Below are 18,814 nucleotides of genomic sequence, written 5' to 3' on the forward strand. Positions count from 1 at the left end.
CACACTCATAACCTTTGTGGAAAGACTAATGTAGTTAGGCCAGATTTGGGCCATACACAAGGCCAAACAGAATGAAGCTGTCCAGGATATGGCCCTATTCTGCCCTCATGCCTAACATCCACCTGGCAGTCAACCAACTCTCACATAAAGCCAGAATCGGCCCAAAACTGTCTGTTATGGGGGGGGAAGCCGTTTGAGGTTCAGCCTTTGATCGTGAGAGATTCTCTACCAGCTATTCCACTGGGAGTGAGCCTGTAGGGGGCAGTGTAGCGCCCCGTCGGGCCGCGGACGCAGGCGCACAGAAGAAGCGCAGGGCCAAAGCGGGCTGGGCTCCGCGGCTCCTTCCTTTCTCTCTCCGAGCTTCAGCATGGTGCGTACCGGCCGCGCCGCCCGCGACAAACGCGCCTTTAACCGCGCCGTCTCGCCGTTTAGCTCAGCGAATGTGCCCGCTTATGATGCGTGTAACCCCCGGGGAACAGCGAAGGCGACACATGTCGATTATTTTAGTGTTTATTTCGAGTATTTTCAGCGGTTTGTGCGCCGTTAGCGCGGATGCTAACAGCCTGTCCGCGGCGTGTTGGAGGCCCGAGCGCCGTTCGCCGCGTTTTCACAGTTTGCGGCCTCATTTTTAGAGTTTCAGACCGAAAAAGACGCCGTAATCTGTACTGAAAGCGCCACGTGTGCATGTTTCTGTTTTATTGGCGTTTATTCGCAGTGCGAGCCGTTTTCCTGGGGTGTTTGAAGCCCGGCGCTACTTGCGGAGGCGCTTCACCCCTTAAAACCAGTGAAAAGTCTAATGGTGTTTATTTTGAGACTGAGCCCGGGTCCTAACGCCTATCGACGATGAAGTTTGCGTTACGAGGGTTATTTGTGGGCATTTGAAGTGCATTTTTAACCCTCCTGCTATCAGCGAGGTTCCCATCAGTGTTAAACGTCTATAAATCTAAAAGAACCTGACACACAAACGTGGATAACACGTGGTTATGTACACTCTCCTGAGTGAAGCTGCTGGGGTCCTATAGATCTGAAAGGTGGAAGATGTGTGGGGTTGAAGATGACAGCAGGGTTAACATTAAAAGCACTGGACAGGCTTATCTTGCGGTCACTTTTTGTCTGTAATGGATTAATATTATGGTGGTGTTACTTTGACAAATCTCTAGTCTAGATCGAGACTGTTTCTGGACTAGGATCCTGACTGTAATGCCCGTCATTTAATTGTGCCCTGTACATTAATGCATGTGTTCTGTGTACTTGTAGCCGCCCAAGGATAGCAAACAGAAGAAGGATTCGGGCAAGTCCAAAAAGGACAAGGATCCCGTCAACAAGTCTGGAGGCAAGGCGAAAAAGAAGGTGACTATTTGGTTCTGTTCATATTTAGATTCGTGAATTGCACCAGTCGCTGTTTAATGCTGTCGATTTTCACCTTAACCTTTCTAACCATTGACTTATCAATCAGTTGATTATTGGCATGATCTGTTCTTTAACTGCTATATATTGCCTGGTTGTTTGGGGGAGAAGCCAAACCGAGAGCAAGTCCTTCGAGTTTAAAGGTCTTATTTGAACTCCTCGTCCTTCTGTTGTTCTGTTTTGGAGTAGAAGTGGTCCAAAGGAAAGGTGAGGGACAAGCTCAACAACTTGGTCCTCTTCGACAAGGCCACATATGACAAGCTGTACAAAGAAGTCCCTAACTACAAGCTCATCACACCTGCCGTCGTGTCCGAGAGGCTGAAGATCAGAGGCTCCCTTGCCAGGGCAGCCCTTCTTGAACTGCTCGGCAAAGGTAGGGGATGCTCTGACTTTTTACATGTTGTGTAAAAGAACAGTTCACAAACAGAAATGGCCATTTTAACCCCAGATGTTCATTAGGCAAGACATGTTTGGTGTCTGAAGCTTATTGCTTTAACTAGCAGATGTAGATAAAGAGTGGAAGTTGGCATCTCCTAAAATCTTCTTGGGTGATGTAGTTACTTCAGTTGTCTTTGCCTCGTGACTCAATTAAAGAAGCGAACTTTGGACACAGCGTCTTGGCCAAAAGTGTAATGATGGATAAAATTCATAATGATGAAATACAGTGGTGTCTTGATTTGAGTCATTGTATTGATGAAGCAAACAAAAGGATCGGCTAAAAAAGTGCCTTATATTGGTGTTTCCGTTAATTCATCAATGTACCTTATGTAAGCTGAGCTTTGGTGTCCTGATTTGGCATCAGAGGAAGATCGTGTACACTTGGATATTCCTTCGATTTAGTGGCACTGCTGTAGTGGCATCTGCATACACCTCATTTCAGTGCACCAAAGTTATGTTTGATGGTTCCGAATGTGTTTGGGTCCCATTCTAGTGGTTCTGATGCTATTCTTGTCTTTCCTGCAGGTATGATCAAGCTAGTGTCGAAGCACAGGGCTCAGGTGATCTACACACGTAACACCAAGGGCACTGATGAGGCTGCACCAGAGAAGGAGGCATAATCAGGTGATTACTTTTATCATCCCACTGCAAACTGTTCTGTATGTAATCCAGAATATCCTTCACTTAATGAGTGTTCTTTCTCTTTTATTCCAGGTTCCTCTCTGAGATGTTAAGGTCTTTTGTATAGTTAAATAAACAACAAAAAAGAGATTTGTGTCTGTGGTCAATCTGCATGCGCTTAAGGTACTACTTCTTTAGTCATGTGGGTTTGGTGACATTGCAAGTTTGAGATTTATTACTACCTTTTTAAAATAACCTGTTAAGGTGAGTCCTATCGGGTGAAAGATGTGCTCCTGACTTGCATGGTGGTGGTGTCTTTGGCTCTGAAAGCTTCCCACCAAAAACTGAAGCCAGTGAGTGAAGTTTTAACTTAGCTGGGAATAGATGGTTAAAAACCAGGTAATTGGACAAGGTGGTGCTGATGTGTTAGAGATAAAGGCTGTAATCTATTGAACTAAATTCAGACTGAAGATTTAAACACTGGTTCAAGTTTATTAACTAATGGTGCAGTATGTACACAGCAGCACTTCAGTATAACTTGGGTTATACATCTTTAATGACTTCTTACATTAAGGCATCAGGTTTGGTGAGGCGTAGAGCGTCATCTGTCTTCTAAACTGAAGATGTAAAATCTTCAGGGTCCAACACTAGAGCTTCAACTAAGTCTTCGATAGTGGGGGTCTTCTGTAGCATTTCTGAAAAGAGCACGTTCAATTGAGCCAAATGTTGGTTTCATACTGGAATTGAAAAAAATGAAGAACTGAGATTTGCTGCCCTCAAGTCGTCTCGTTAGTATCCTGTTTACGAGATGGATGCACATGAACGGCCCCACAACGTCGTATTTATGGGGGAACAGATTTTTCAATGAGCCCAGAGTTGCTGAATTGGGCGTCAACAACAAAAACAATGAAAGCTGCTGATAAACTGGCCAAGTTTCATAACATGTAGGGTGCAGGCTGAAACCATCCACAGATGGATGGATAGATGCGTGTGTGTGTGTGTGTATAGATAGATACACACTCTTTAATAACAAAAATAAAAGTAAACCAAAAGCTTTACTTCCATTCATTTCTAACCAAAACCACTTGAACACGCATCAAGGCGAACCTACAGCCTCTGAAGTCATAAATAGGAACTTCTGAGGACTTGAAGGCAGCATATATGCACCTGAATGACAACAGTAGTTTACCTGTGACCATAAGCATGGGTTCCTTTCCACCCCCATGAGCCAGCATCTCCCTGCGGTAGTGCTCTCCCATGGCTCTGTAAGAGCAACACCCAGAGGAAGATGAGTATAAAGAAAAGGCTATTAATAGAGGATATTTCACTTACAACGGCTAATCTGAGTACTTTGTTTATAAAATGTAAAGGAAAAAGCAATCAAGACTAATGTCCCTGCACGATTTAGTTTACCACAAGCCTGAGAGTGCTAGATAACAAGTGGTAAACTCTGGCAAGTTCCCTGTTATCCAAGCTGTACATGTACATGATACAGCGAGAACAGAGTTCTAGTACTTGAGTCCAGTCTTGACATTTAATATAACGAAGGAAATAGGAAGTGGCCAGGCTCTGGCATGCCTCCTTCAGGGGTTATTGGAAACATCTTTTTTTTTCTTTCTTATCATTGCATATTAACACCACCCTCAAACAGAAGTCCTTTCTCTACGTGATGCCTTAACTGGGTATTATTTGCTGATGTTTGTTGATTCCAAATTTGAAACATCCCCTGAGGGCAGATCTCAAAGTTGTTTTCACTTAATAAAAAAATGAAGGTGTTTGCTTTCCATTCAACTTCTTGTGGTGATTTTTGAACAAGTTTTGGAGAAGAAGGGAGAGAATAATCTCACAATTTTGCTGCCATCAAAGAAAAAAAAGGTACTAAGTTTTTATTTAACTGTGAAAATGTGAAATCGTGTACTTGGGTTAAAGTAGAGACCCCCAAGGTAAAATATTCCTCCAGTAAAAGTAGAAGTTCCTCCCTTTAGACCTCCACTTGAGTAAAAGTACTAAAGTATTTTCCTTCAAATGTACTTAAGTATAAAGTAAAAGTACTAAAAGAGTAATTCTGGCTCTGATCTGGTCCTGTTATCATTTTTATAACCAGACTGGCTTCAGGAACTCATTTCAGGTGAAAGTCCTCCAGCGTCTCTCTTGGTAAACCAGTCTTTTAATAGAACGTCATTAATTAGTGACGCTGACGTCTATTAAAATGATCAGAAGCACAAAACACTGAAGGTAAACAGTTTCCATCAGGGAGAACCGAGTGGCTCTGAAATCACTTTTTACACACAAGCAAAGTTTCAGTTTCAGATTTATTTACAACTTAGTTCCAAGTTTAAGTTGAATAAAAACTGGCTTTAAACTCAGGATCACAGATGAGCTCCTTTACTATGTTGATCTGTAGGCGTCTGTTCATAAACATAAACCAGCCCAAACTCATTTACTATAAAATGAAATGGTGTTTGTAGAAATTCAGAAAAAAGCCGCGTCAGTCTCGACTGCATATGTGGACATATTTCTATATTGTGCTCTATTTACAGGTTAGGTTAGTTCATCATTGGTGTTCTTACTTTCTGCTTCTTTCGTTTTGACATGTTACGTTTTTATACACACAAAAACCAAAAGGAACGACAGATTTCTCAAAATGTAGAGGAGTAAACCTCAGAAATTTGAGTGAAAGTAAGAAGCCGCCCAAAATGGAAATACTTAAGTAAAGTACAAATACAGAAAAAAACTACTTAAGTACAGTAACGAATTACATTTACTTAGTTACTGTCCACCACTGATGTTTAATCATGAATAGACCAATAGAAATGCTCCAAAATCACCTTGAATAATATCTGTTTACATTAACTTGCACTGAAAGTTGAGAGCGTTTGTGTCCTCTTCTGTAAAGTTACTGTTTCGGAGATACTTTTCTATTGCAGTGATGATTTGCTTCCAGAATTTAGAATGCAAAGTTTGCCAAAGACCATAACTATAAAAATAATATTTTTAGGTCATATAGTACTAAATATTTTACAAAATATACAGTAAAATAAAATGTTATTCATACATTATATATAATGAATTATAATGTACAGGGTGAGTCAAAAGTCATTTTTTATTTTATTATTGACTTTTATCTCTGGGGTCATCTCAAACAAACTGTATGCTGAGAAAATCCACAACAGACACCACCTTCAGCACCGCATCGTGGAGGCTTGTGACAGCATAAAAAATAAAATAAAACTGTCCTGTGACTTTTGACTCCCCCTTTATAATGAACTACAAGCAAATTTCAGATTTTCCCCCTTTCTTCTTTTCCTTTTTATATTCTGAAACAAATCTTAGTTTGGTCTCTGTTTTGTGTCTGTCTCACTACTCCTGGTCTCAGACTTGACAGCGACAAGGAATCTTTGTTCACTCGACCGCTACAAAGTCTTGGCCTTGAGTCCTTGACTCTGACTTAAGTGCTACAAAGTCTAAGTATTGACTCAGACTTGACTCATTGATTATGACTCGACTGCTACAAAGTCTTGGCCTTGACTCCAACTTAACCACTACAAAGTCCCGGCCTTGACTCGGCCGCTACAAAGTCATTCTTGACTCTTGACTCAACTGCCACGAAGTCTTGACCGCTGACTCAGACTTGACTGCTACAAAGTCATGATCGCTGACTTAGACTCAACAGCTACAAAGTCTCATCCTTGATTTGGACTCAAATGCCACAGAGTCTCAGCCTTGACTGATTAAACTGCTACAAAGTCTTGACCGCTGACTTGGACTAAACCGCTACAAAGTCTCAGCCTTGACTCGGATTTGACCTCCACAAAGTATCAGTCTTGACTCGGATTTGGCTGCTACAAGGTCTCGGTCTTGACTCAGACTCGGCTGCTACAAAGTCAGTCTTAACTCAAACTCAACCGCTACAAAGTCTTGGCCTTGACTCTGACTCGACTGCTGCGAAGAGTCAGCCTTGACTCAAAGTTAGTGTGTCCAGGTCTTGGCCTTGATTCACCTCTAGTGGTCTTGACTAATAGTTAGCACTGTTGTGTTGTTGGAGCTCATTGACAGGAACTAATTGACTATGGAAATATGGCACTCGCCTGTTAAAGGGGTCTTTGAGAAAGCACTGCCTCCACACCATGGAGGCCACAGCTCTGGACATGAGGTAAGAGTAGTACTTGGCACCATAACCTACCAGGTGGCTGAATCGCAGCTGCCAAGCCTGTCAAGACCAAGAGAACACGTTAATAACACAATGACACAATACTGCATCACTGCGGCTCCTTCACTGCACGAGGTAACTCACAGTGTTGTGAACATACGGCAGTCCATAAAATTTTCCCTGCATTTCTTTGAGGATGTCAGTGGTTGTTCTGTTTTGTGGTTCGCCGTGGTACACTTGATCCAGGGCTGCATAGAAAACCTGGAACGTACGTAAAAATCTGCTTAGAGTTAGCAAGAAAAAAATTTCACATTCAGGTCACATATAATTCCAGTTATATAGATTCGTTGGTTGTCATTGTTGACTATAGATGTAAATACTTTACATCTAAATACAATATATGTCAAAGATGTTGTTCAGAGAGTTTGTGACCTGTAGCTGAGTGTCAGCAGCTCCACAGATTCTCTTAGACTGGCAGAGACGGGTCACCATGCTTTCAGGAAGAGGCTGGAGGAGCAGAAACACCAGAAATATGTGTTCGCATCGTGTACACAACAGTGCAAAACGAATGCTGTTGGCTGCTGAATGTAGTACCTCTCCTGTCTCATAGTGGCGAGCAAACTGGCTCACGACGCGATAATCAGAGGCGAAGAACTCCATCAGGACAGACGGAACTTCGGCAAAGTCTGTGGCACATCTGGTTCCTGTAGACACACGCCCACACGGTTCTGCTGGTTTTTGTAATTGCTGGATTATTATGCGGTTCAGATGTAAACAAATTCAGAGTGGTTTGATGTAAAGTGCTCTGTTCTAGATGGACATGCAGAATTGTTCACGAATAAAATATTTTTACTAAATGGCTAAAATGTTTTTGTTAGGTGACTCATTTCTCTAGAACAGGACATTTCACATCAAACCACTTTTTTCAGATGTATCGTTATTTTGCAAGTAACATCACGCATGAAAAATGTCTATAATAAAATGGCTATATTTGAGTTGTAGGCATGGCGACCCCTGGTTCCCTTCACCACCACTGTAAAGAAATCAGTGTCTGCAAGCTTCTGTACAATAAACCAGTTCACATCGAACCACTCTGAGCTTCTTTGTTTCAGCAACGGGATTTTATGCAGATAAATTTGAACAAATACAAAGTCTCAGCCTTGACTCGGACTGGACCGCTGCAAGGTCTTGGCCTTGACTCGGATTTGACCAGCTATAAAGTCTCAGCCTTGACTCAGATTGAACTGCTACAAAGTCTCGTCCTTGACTCAGACTCAACTACTACAAAGTCTCGGCCTTGACTCAGACTCAACTACTACAAAGTCTCGGCCTTGACTCAGACTCAACTACTACAAAGTCTCGGTTAGGACTCAAACTCAGCCGCTACAAAGTTTTACTCTTGACTCTAACTCTAACTCTAATTTCATTAAGAATATAACAGATTATAATTAATTCTTGAATTAACAACTGAAGATCAATGCGCCTTTATGTATCCATGCATTTGTACACCCCTAAGTAAAAATCATTGTAGAATAGGATGTTAAATGTAAATACTACCTTGCTTTTTGTGCTTGTTTTTTTTTTTTTTTTTAATTAAATAAGAGTTTGAGGTGGCTGGTATAGCGTTTGAGGTGGCTGAGGTGTAGCGGGTGCTGTAGAATGGGGTTCACTGCCCCACCTGGTCCGCCCCCTACACTTTAACAATATTTCCAATAGAGTCCTTGGGCAAGACTCCTAACACTACCTTCCTACCTGTGTAAAATGACCAGAATTGTAAGTCACTCTGGATAAGACTGTCTGCCATAAATTTAATTGACATTGTACATAAACTGTTAAAGTTTTTAAAATGTACTGTTCACACCCCACATATGTAAATTAAACAGCCCATTATGAATTTAGTTTTTGTGATGACATAAAAACCAACATATTTACATATCCATGTCTTCAGCACACAGCAATTTATTTCTGCCCGGTTACACTGAAGTTATAAGGAGTGTTTCAGCTCTGAGTGCTTTAAGAGGGCAGCCAATCAGAACAGAGCTCATTTACACACTGCAGTCTTAAAGGCACAGGAACAAAAACAGCCTGTGTAATTCTAACGGTTATGAGAGGTTGGAAAATGTGTATATAAATGAATTACGATGTTTTATCTTTACATAAACCTACACAAATATATCATAAGTCATAAGTGGACCTCAGGGTGAAAAACCAAAATGCAAGAAAGTGCCAAATATGGGCCTTTTAAAATATAAATTAAATAAGAGGTTTGATTTTTTTCACCTGAAACATGCTGATAGTGAGTCTGACCCAGCATGGAATGCATGGCATGGCCCATCTCATGGAATAGGTTCTCCATCATACAGGGGGTGAGAAGTGAGGGGGTTCTGCTGGTGGGCGGCGGCAGGCTCAGCATCAGAACCACCACAGGCAGCTGGTATCGTCCACCCCCTTTCAGCCACCCGCCACAGATGGTGAAGTGACAGTCCTGTCAGACACGAGTCCAAATAGGAACATAAAGCACCGAACTTCAGGAGAACGAAAGGGATGAGGTGGGTTTGAGCAGCACCTGTTGTGGTTTATTAGGTCGGCGGAAGAAGTCACAGTAGATGTATCCCAGAAGCCCCTCCGTCTCATGAACCACAGCCTGTGAAAAAAGTCAGGAATGATGTCTGCAGGATCCATCTGAATAAGTTAGCCGCTGTTGATACAATTAATATGTAACACAAGCAGTGTTGGCGATATGATGGGGCCCAGAAAGCCTAGGCCCACCCACTTTTATCACTGGCCCACCCAAAGTGACTGCTCTCATTTATTTTTATGATAAATAAATAATAAAAAATGCACTTAGTAAAAATGACATTTAAAATTCCTTTTATTTTAACTTTTTTTTTTACAAAATCTAACCAACGCGCTCAGCTACAGATTTGAGAGCTAGTAAAAAAATCCTGAGTTTTTCATGAGTTTTTCGGACCAAGACATACGTCTTCACTTATCACGCCACACGCACAAGCTCAAAAGAAGATCCAGCATGGTGTTTAGGTCTAAAATGCAAAATCAAAATTTTACAGATAAAGATATGATAACAATAGTAGATAATTCACTTAAATCCTTGGTAGATGCGTTCTTCACCGAGTTTTGACTGAGTTCTTTTTGAATTCTCTTTCAATGCAATTGCAATCCATCAGGTTCATCCACTCAGGGAAGGGGTTTGACAGCAGTATGTGGTTTCTGGATGTCCTCACCAACCTTGGAATCACTGGCTCTGCGTGGAAGTGGTTCAAGTCCTATTTGGAGAGTCGTTCTTACCAGGTAACATGGAGAGTGTCCACATCCTCTCTATGCAGGCTCTCCACTGGGTCCTCTTCTCTTTTCTCTTTACACTCATTGTCTTGGTGATGTGATATCTTCTCATGGCTTCTCTTACCACTGCTATGCTGATGACACTCAACTAATGCTTTCTTTCTCACCTTCTGACACACAGGTTTCCAGTCGCATCTCTGAATGTCTGTCTGACATCTCTTCATGGATGGCAGCTCACCACCTGAAGCTCAATCCTAGCAAGATTGAGCTGCTATTCATCCCTGCATCTACAGGTTCTCATCATGATATCACCATCTCAATCGAGAACTCTCTGATTGTTCCGTCTGAAGAGGCAAGAAGTCTTGGTGTGTCAGTTATCATTTGCAGCTCACATCGCAAACCTAACACAGTCATGCAGATATCTCCTGTAGAACATCCAGAGGATCCGACCCTTTCTCACTCGAGAGGCCACCAAGAGTCTCTTGTCATCTCAAGGCTTGACTACTGCAACTCGCTCTTGGCTGGTCTTCCTATGTGGGCTGTCAAGCCTTTGCAACTCATCCAGAATGTGGCAGCACGGCTCGTCTTCTGTTTATTTCTTATGCCCATCCAAAACAGCAGTACTGAAGTTTATATCTCACCAATTAGCAGAGCATGCTTTTGCCTAAGTTGTTAAGTAATCTCAAGTAGACGTGTGGTTTCTGACACACTGTTATCTACAGACATGATCAAGTAAGGAACACAAAGCTTGAATTTTATCCACGTATGTCCAGTTTAATAGATAACAGTGTGTCAAACCGTGTTCTTTTTTAAAGTAATTTTTTGACCAGCTATACTTGAAAACTATCACTTCGACCATCATTTGTCAATTCAGGGGAAGGGTCTCACCAGCTTTCTGACTTCATCGCTCCACACCTCTCCTGTTTGGGGTTCCTCAGCCTGGAAGGAGACCCCAAGCAGCTGGCTGAAGAGCATGTCCAGCCCCTCCATGCATGCACCTAGAGAGAAGTAGGGGCTGTACTGGATGGGCTCTATGCTACACCTGAAACCAAGAACATCAAATCAGCCTGACTTCCTCCTGAACAGCTGAAACACTGCACAGTTGGGTGTTTCATGGGGGATGGCAGTCTCACTCATTTGCTTGCAGTTCTCTTGGGAACCATTCAAGGCAACATGAAATCTTACTTTGTAGTTCTGTCAACTTTTGTTAGCCTCCTTTTACCCTGTTCTTCACTGGTCAGGACCCCCCACAGGACCCCCAGTGAGCAGGAATTATTTGGGTGGTGTTCATTCTCAGCACTGTGGTGACACTGAGGTTGTGGTGGTGTCTTAGTGTGTGTTGTGCTGGTCTGAGTGGATCAGACACAGCAGTGCTGCTGGAGTTTTTAAACACCTCAGTCTCACTGCTGGATTGAGAATCATACACCAATCAGTAATATCCAGCCAACAGCGTCCTGTGGGCAGCGTCCTATGACCACTGATGAAGGACTAGAGGGTGACCAACACAAACTGTGCAGCAGCAGATGAGCTGTCGTCTCTGACTTTACATCTACAAGGTGGACTGACAAGGTAGGAGTGTCTAATAGAGTGGACAGTGAGTGGAACTCCAGAAGCACTGCTAGAACTCTAAACTAGGAGAACTGTTTGTCTGTCAATACAATTCTTGTAAATATCTGTTGACTAATTGCACATTCAATAAATGCAAGTGTGCTTACTTCTCAGCTCGAATGACACCACTGAGATAAGGGTGATCCCACGGCATTAGATCCTATAATAAGAAAAACAAACACGTGTCAGGAATGGGACATCCAAAAGTGAAACATATAGAAAAAATCAAACTGAAGAAAGCATACAGCGTTTAGTGAACGTGTTTTCTTCTTCCACGATCTCATCATGCTGAAATCCTTTGCTGTTCTGTAAGGTTGTACACAAATCACTGCTGAGTAAAACCATCTGCACGTCCATCATATTTCTCAAACAACGTCAAAGAAGGATTTTTGAAACATACCTGTTAGAGAGTTTCTCTGTAAGCAGCTCTAGGAACATCATCACAGTCTCTGGAAAGTAAGCAATACAGTTCCAGCTTTACACTTTTCAACCAAATCTCTATCGGCTGCATCTGGGATGTACCACAGATGATAATTCCCTGTATTAGGAAAGTAACAGAATACCGTTGACACGCTTACACTAGAAGTCAATGCACTGCTGCTGAATTCCGTCAGTAAATGTTTATTGGAAATACATATTTTTGTAGAATATTATGGGACTGTCAGGATTTCTTGACCATTTGAACGATAAGCTGGGAAACAGCAGGTTGTTATAAAGCCGTGTTTAGCAGTATGAACATTCTCCACAAGGGGGAACACTCTTCACATTTATGAGCATCACTGAAATAGAGGAATCCCACACCAGCAGGATCAAACACGTTTGCAGATACAAATGCCATTTATATGAAGAAAAAAAAAGTCGTTGCAACTTGCATGAATATGATTACTCAGTTACTTTATAATCTCTAGATAACCGAATTACACAAATACTAATACAATCAATATTGACAGTCCTAAACTTTCAGGAATTCTTCAGTCAGTATTTGTAAATTAAGCTGTAAATCTGTATAATTTCTTATCTCAGACTAAAACTGGGCAATATGGCAATATTTATCATTATCACAATATATGTGTCTGAGCATATTGTACATATCGTCAGTACAAATCATTTACCCAATGCGTGGTTGATTACAAAGAGAGTATAATTAGTCCTGTTCAACTGATTTAGTGCTGTACAGTGTGTGAAATACTGAATATGAATATATCTGAATTGATTTATTTATGTTTAAAATGTAGGCTTACCTTGTCTGTTCCCACTTATCAGACGTTAGAAAAAAAAACTGACCTATCACGCATCATAAAAACTTCTTTAAGTATTATGAAATGATGTTTTGCCATCTCGTCCACCTCCAGCTCAGAGTTGGGCATAGTTTTCCAGAAGAATATGCGGCAAACTGTTACCAGTGTCGCAGTGTGGGAGTTTTTACAGGCTCCACCTGCTGACGGTAGATCCGATATTCCATTGCTCTCAATGGATAAACCAAAGAAAGTTTAGCAGGTATTTCCATCAAGAGTTGAATTTTCCCAACTTCTGACATGAAAAGGGGCAATGGAATAAAGAAGATGATATTTTGGGAGCCATGGACATTGAAATTCAGGAGCACCCTCTAGTATATACCAAAAAATGACAAGTTTATGGAGCCTTTTTTGCTTTTTTAGAATATAAACACAACAGTAGGTAAGGCAAAAGCAGCTAAAACTTTATTTGTACTGTGCTGCTCCAATGTTCCAAAGTATTCATCACCTGCCCTCTATTATAAGTTCACAAACGTGTTAAAATGATTGTCGAGGTAACTTATGGCACGATAAAGATGCAGCAGATAGAGATTAGAAGAATTCCTCCAAGACTGAGCAGTTAGTGCTGAAAGACAGGGCTGTTTACCTGGAGTTTTCGCCATCGTTCCCTTCAAAGCTCGGTGTGCAAATGACTCGTAGCCCACCAGCTTTGCCAGCTCATGCCTACAAGCAAGAAGCTCATCTAGGCAAAGCAAGAGATCAGTGTTTGGATAGAGGAAGATTCTGTATGCAGCTTCTCGCACCTGGTGAGGAAACAACAGACTCTTTAACCTACAGGCATGCAGTGTTTAAATTACGTACAACAACAAGGGGCAAAAAAAATCTTGGTCTCTGCTAAACAGGCTAGATTTCGACACTGCACAAAGAAAAATATACACCTTTGAGCTCATTAGGTGTCCTTTACATTTACAGCATTTGGCATTACACAAAAGTGTAAAAGTGTAAAAAATTAATTTGATGCATTGAGATACATGAAACTGAAGTGGCAATTCAACTGCACTTTGGAATTATAATCAATAATAATAACATTCAATGAAGTATAAATGATACTATTACTTTTCTAAACTGATTCTAAAGCTTTTTCATATCGCTGCTGTCAGAACAAAACCGTGTCTCTCCATTTTTCAGTTTTTGAAAATGCCTGTTGCTCTTTACATTGAACGTAAGTTTCTGGATGAAAGGACCAAAAGAAAAGTCTGGTTCCATTGACTTACTGTCACGATTGGCCCCTCCCAGTCCTCCATGTGCTTGTCTTGACCTTTTGGTCTTGTCCATGCGCTTCCTTGTTTTGATTGTTCCCTGTTCTGCCCCCTTGTTTCTAGAATCCGCCCTTGATCGTTTTCACCTCTGTCTTGTAAACCCTCTTGTTAACCACCTGTGTCTTGTTACCTGTTCCTGTATTTTTTCCCCTGTTAGGTTGCTGGTCTTTGTATTGTGTTGTTTGGTGTTTTATCTTCCATTATTTTTCCTAGTCTCTGTTTTTGTGTTTAGTCTGTATTCCCTTTTGTTATGTCTGTCCCTCCTTCTCTCCGTGTTGGCTCTTTGACCCTGGACTGTCTACACCCTGATTATGAATTTGCCCCTAATAAATCTCGCTTCTCTCAGCGTCCGCTTCATCACTGCTCCCCAGCGTTACACTTACATTAAAAGTAAAGTAGGTTTTGTACCATTTTGGAGATTGAAGGTTTTGTTCTGACAGCAGCGATACGGAAAAATCACAATGAAATTTTTTTATACTGTCGATATTCACCTACTGCGTACGTAATACCTCCAGTCACATTTCTGCACCGTCATTTTTTAAATAAAATTTAGGATCACACCAAAATAACAAATTCTAATTAAATCAAATTGTGAAATCTGAGACTTCATGATGCGCTGAACTGTAATAAAATCAAATGATTGTAAGATTTATGCCTCTATAATCTGAACATACCAGCTCATCTGGAGAATCCGCATGCAGTCCGCTGATCTGAATTCGGTTGCCATCGAGTGAGAAACAGTGCCGAATGTGTTCAGGCAGAGAGCGCTTCTCTACCGTGCTCGGAAGGTAAGAGCCGTGCAGGAATTCATGACTCAGATCCAGCAGCTTCACATTCAGGCTGACAGCCTTTCTTCTCTAAAATCACAAAAAGCCGTTCACTTTATATCGGCAGACAGCCTCAATAAACGCACTCATTTAAAAAATACATAAAAATATACAGAACATTTTAAGAAATAGATTTCTTCTAAATATGCAGCAAACAAAACCACATTTAGGCCATCTGCAAAGTGTACACTAGCGCTCTTATGCTCAAAATCGCTTGTCTTAATATTATTTTTTTGTTATTTGAGGACGTGAAAAGCTGTGAAAGTGGAATTTTTCCCCATTCTTGCTTGATATAACATTTAACCTGATCAACGCGCTTCGTAACGCGCTACATGTTTTAAATGGGATGCCAGTCTAGCACCTGCACTCTTTTACTATGAAGCCACAGTGTTGTAACATGAAGAATGTGGCCTGGCGTTTAAACAAACAGGGATGTCCCTGAAAAAGACTATTTGAACGGCGGACTCGTCAGACCACAGCACACATGTCTACAATCTGCCTCAGTCCACCACAGATGAGCTTCAGCCCAGAGAAGTCGGCAGCATTTCTGGATGTGGCTTCCGCTTTGCATAGTAGGGTATTTTCTGAAGCATTCCCGAGCCCATGAGGTTTATAGTCATTACAGTAGCATGTTGTATTTTAGTACAGTGTCATCTGAGGAATCGAAAGTCACAGGCATTTAATATCTTTTGTGTTTTTGGCTTTGTCCTTTACATGCAGATTTTTCTGGATCCTCTTAATCTTTTAATAACTTTATGGACTGTAGATGGTAAAATCCCTTCATTCCTCGCAATTGGGCAATGAAACTGTCATCTTCAGTATTTCAGGAATTCTGTGAACAAGCAACTAAAATGATAAATAATATACTGTGCATGAATCTTTGTCAAATTATGTCTTGATGTTTGATGATATTTCAAAAGACAAATGTCATTAAATTATATTAGCCTTGATATTTGGAGATATTTTAAAAGTTTCAATACTTCATTGTTATATCAGTTGGTTCTTGACTGGGGGAATTCCTTTTGGTGCTGCTCAAACAAACTCATACGCAAAATATATACAATCTCAATAAAAATAACAAACATTGACATGAATTAAAATAAACAAGGTTAGGATTGTGGAGTGGAGCTCAGAAGTCTGACAGTGGAAGGATAGGTACTGTTACTGAAATGAGATGTTCATAAGATGCTTTGAAACCTTTTGCCAGAAGGGAGAAAAATGCCATCAATATCATGCAAATAAATATCATGCTTTATCATCAAATATCATCAAGTCCTGATATCTGATGATAATTGGCTGTTGAAATGTGAAGATTTCTGGATATGAATTGTATTATAACTTTATTTTTCATGATCTAAAATCATTTTGTGAAGCAGTTTTGAAACATTTTATACAGTTGACTCCAGAATTGTTTTGTATTATATGTAATTGTATAGGAACAAACCTTCGCTTCATCCAGATGAATCCCACTGATTTCAAAATCAAACACGAACAGCTCGGCCACTCTCCTAAAAGGAACGTGTGCAGTGATTAAAACACCTTAAACCTTCAAGACCTTCAATGAATCACTTACAGCAGTGGCGGATAAATATGTCTTCATTTATGCTTCTTTTATACTCAGTCCTTATTATTACATTTTAGCAATAATAATGACAGTAAACTTCGGGTTCGAGGGGTTAAACACAGTGAGAGAGGTAGTCCAACATAATAGTGTCTAATACTAAACCCTCCTTTTACTAATGCGATTCACATTCTGTGCTAATGATGCTGAAATTTAAGTGATACTTTTTTAATCCTTTAATGGGGAAATTCCACCTCCGCATTTAACCCATCCGTGACATGAAACACCACATACACACTAGTGAATACACACACACTAGGGGGCAGTGAGCACACTTGCCCGGAGTGGTGGGCAGCCCTATCCACGGCCCCCGGGGAGCAGTTGGGGGTTAGGTGTCTTGCTCAAGTCATGGACTTTCGGCACTGGGGATCGAACCGGCAACCTTCTGGTCACAGGGTCAGCTCCCTAACCTCCAGCCCACAACTGCCCCAAGCACGTTATTGTAATATATATGCATTTTCTCTTAAATCTCAGCATCTTTAGCAGAAAGAAACAGTTTACTACTTGCCTTGTGTCTGGATCCAGTGTGGCCAAAACATCCTTGTTATCCAGCAGATTCTTCAGGCTCTGATACAGTTCTACATTTGTGTTCAGTCTGTCAAATACAAACATACAAAAATCACTTTTACAAAAACACTGAATCACAAAAAATATCCTATTACATTTTCACAATTCATAATATTCAAGATATTTCATTTTTCTGAGATTTAACAAGCTGAAACTGACCAAATAAAACCTGTTGTGCCAATAATAATAATAATAATAATAATAAGCTTACAACTACAATGACTTTATTCATAATGTTATACAAACTGCACTGCACTACCTAATTAAACCAGCCTAATTACATATCGGTACTCAGTGATCTGTAAGTACGAGTGATACACAATATTCCGAGAAAAGCGAATTGTGATATGATTTATCGTGATAATGATAAAATATCACCACATTGCCCACCCCTATCCACAACTGTGACATACTGACTTGTATGTGTTGCTCTGATCAGCAGCAGAACAGAAATACATACTTTTCCACAACTGTGCCGACATCAACGCAGGTCCTTTCAGCCGACTTACGGAACGCAGCATCAGGATGTGCAATTTTGATGAAGTCTGCCTGCAAAAGTTTTCTTAAGTTCAGTGCTGAAAAATGATTTTAAAAAGTGGTAATTGTGTAATCGCTCTGAACTTTGTCTAAAAAGAGCTGCATGGAAGTCCACCTCACCAAATCTGCCACTTTGCACAAGCTGTCAGACAGCTGGTCGAAAGCCTCCACCGTCCCAACACCAGGGGGCTCCGTACAGACTCTCTTCACCAGAAACTCCATTTCCCAGAGTGCTTCGCGCCGGGCAACCTGGAATCCGGCAGGAGAGCTGAGCTCCGGCACTCCAAATAACCCCTGTAGGCACAGTAAAGACTTCGAAAAGTCGGTTTAAACGCACAGCTCGGTCGTTTTGGGGGTAAAACAAATGTAAACGCCCCTGTAACGATTTGCTAACTTGCAAAATAAGGAAACTCAGACTCACCACATTTTTCTGTAGGCGCTCCGGTCGCCTGTGCTGCGGCGCATTGAAAGCTGCTCCAACAGGAGACCAAGTAGTGACACGGTTAAATAATATTTGTGAGCTTTTTAAAGGCCTGTCGAAGCGAATTCGTCTTAACATGGTTTCTGAACCTTTGATTAGCTGCCTGTCCTGAGGTAGATGGTATAAATGTTCAGCAGTAGCGGTTAAAGCTGTAGCTCGCGCTGTGCTAGCCAGCTAAAGCTAACCGATATAACTGCCATTGTCATTCAAGGTTATTTAAGTCAATATTTCATTATTCATTATTAATTCCCCACAAAAATGTGGGGGTGCGGTGCTGAAACAGCATTATTAGGTGTTCTGTAATCGGACATATTCGGACATTTCGCAACTCGGCTGCTTTCCCGAGATGAAATCTCTTGTTTTGCTCTTCCTCTCGCTTTTCACCTCAGGCCAGCACTTGCCAGGTGTTCAAGAGCAAAATTCTTACGACTTTTTCTGCGAGGTTTATCGCATTATGTTACAAAAAGAATTTAAATTAAATTAAAATTGCGCACATGGCAACCCTGATAGCTGAGGATGTCTGCCAGGCTTTCCTTAATATAAAATAAAAGTCCTAATAATGCGCCAAAAAACATAAATAATATCATAATAATATTTTTAAAATAGTTAAAAAGCTGTCATTTGCATTTGGATTTTGATGGGTTAATTTTTTTCTGTCAGATTTGAATAAAACCCCTGTGTCCATTTCTCTTAAAGATGAATT

The 18,814-nt window shown here is 40.9% G+C and overlaps 2 protein-coding genes across 4 annotated transcripts; one reads left to right on the forward strand and one right to left on the reverse strand.

Moving 5' to 3' along the window:
* The first annotated feature begins 251 nt into the window (after positions 1–251).
* rps25 (ribosomal protein S25) lies at positions 252–2,616 on the forward strand. Its single transcript, XM_017707728.2, has 5 exons — positions 252–370; positions 1,258–1,350; positions 1,597–1,780; positions 2,371–2,469; positions 2,560–2,616. Exons 1-4 carry the CDS (start codon positions 368–370, stop codon positions 2,463–2,465), a joined length of 375 nt encoding a protein of 124 aa, XP_017563217.1. The 5' UTR covers positions 252–367; the 3' UTR covers positions 2,466–2,469; positions 2,560–2,616.
* Positions 2,617–2,745: 129 nt separating this feature from the next.
* On the reverse strand, positions 2,746–18,632 carry mipepb (mitochondrial intermediate peptidase b). 3 transcript variants are annotated; one of them, XM_017707693.2, is made up of 19 exons: positions 18,052–18,632; positions 17,751–17,924; positions 17,554–17,642; positions 17,035–17,121; positions 16,350–16,413; positions 14,753–14,935; positions 13,406–13,562; positions 11,925–11,973; positions 11,770–11,830; positions 11,632–11,684; positions 10,805–10,958; positions 9,183–9,260; positions 8,897–9,101; positions 7,211–7,320; positions 7,049–7,123; positions 6,761–6,877; positions 6,555–6,676; positions 3,656–3,729; positions 2,746–3,161 (listed from the first exon to the last, which is right to left on the reverse strand). In XM_017707693.2, the coding sequence occupies exons 1-19, from the start codon at positions 18,187–18,189 to the stop codon at positions 3,079–3,081; spliced, it is 2,073 nt and encodes a 690-aa protein (XP_017563182.2). In that variant the 5' UTR covers positions 18,190–18,632; the 3' UTR covers positions 2,746–3,078. The 3 variants fall into 3 exon arrangements, with proteins under 3 accessions (XP_017563182.2, XP_017563181.2, XP_017563180.2); XM_017707692.2 differs by having other exon boundaries at positions 7,211–7,344; XM_017707691.2 differs by having other exon boundaries at positions 7,211–7,347.
* Between the last annotated feature and the right edge of the window lie 182 nt (positions 18,633–18,814).

Source organism: Pygocentrus nattereri, chromosome 18, assembly GCF_015220715.1.
Source record: "Pygocentrus nattereri isolate fPygNat1 chromosome 18, fPygNat1.pri, whole genome shotgun sequence".
Classification (NCBI taxonomy): Eukaryota; Metazoa; Chordata; class Actinopteri; order Characiformes; family Serrasalmidae; genus Pygocentrus; species Pygocentrus nattereri.

Bases quoted from the DNA above. Each gene is read 5' to 3' on its own strand.
- mipepb (XM_017707691.2), bottom strand. From the start codon at position 18,189: ATGTTAAGACGAATTCGCTTCGACAGGCCTTTAAAAAGCTCACAAATA. The intron at 11,831-11,924 runs GTATGTTTCAAA...ACAACCTTACAG, and splicing joins ACAGAGAAACTCTCTAACAG to AACAGCAAAGGATTTCAGCA. The intron at 9,102-9,182 runs GTGCTGCTCAAA...CGTGTCTGACAG, and splicing joins GACCTAATAAACCACAACAG to GACTGTCACTTCACCATCTG.
- rps25 (XM_017707728.2), top strand. The intron at 1,351-1,596 runs GTGACTATTTGG...GTTTTGGAGTAG, and splicing joins GAGGCAAGGCGAAAAAGAAG to AAGTGGTCCAAAGGAAAGGT. The intron at 1,781-2,370 runs GTAGGGGATGCT...TCTTTCCTGCAG, and splicing joins TCTTGAACTGCTCGGCAAAG to GTATGATCAAGCTAGTGTCG.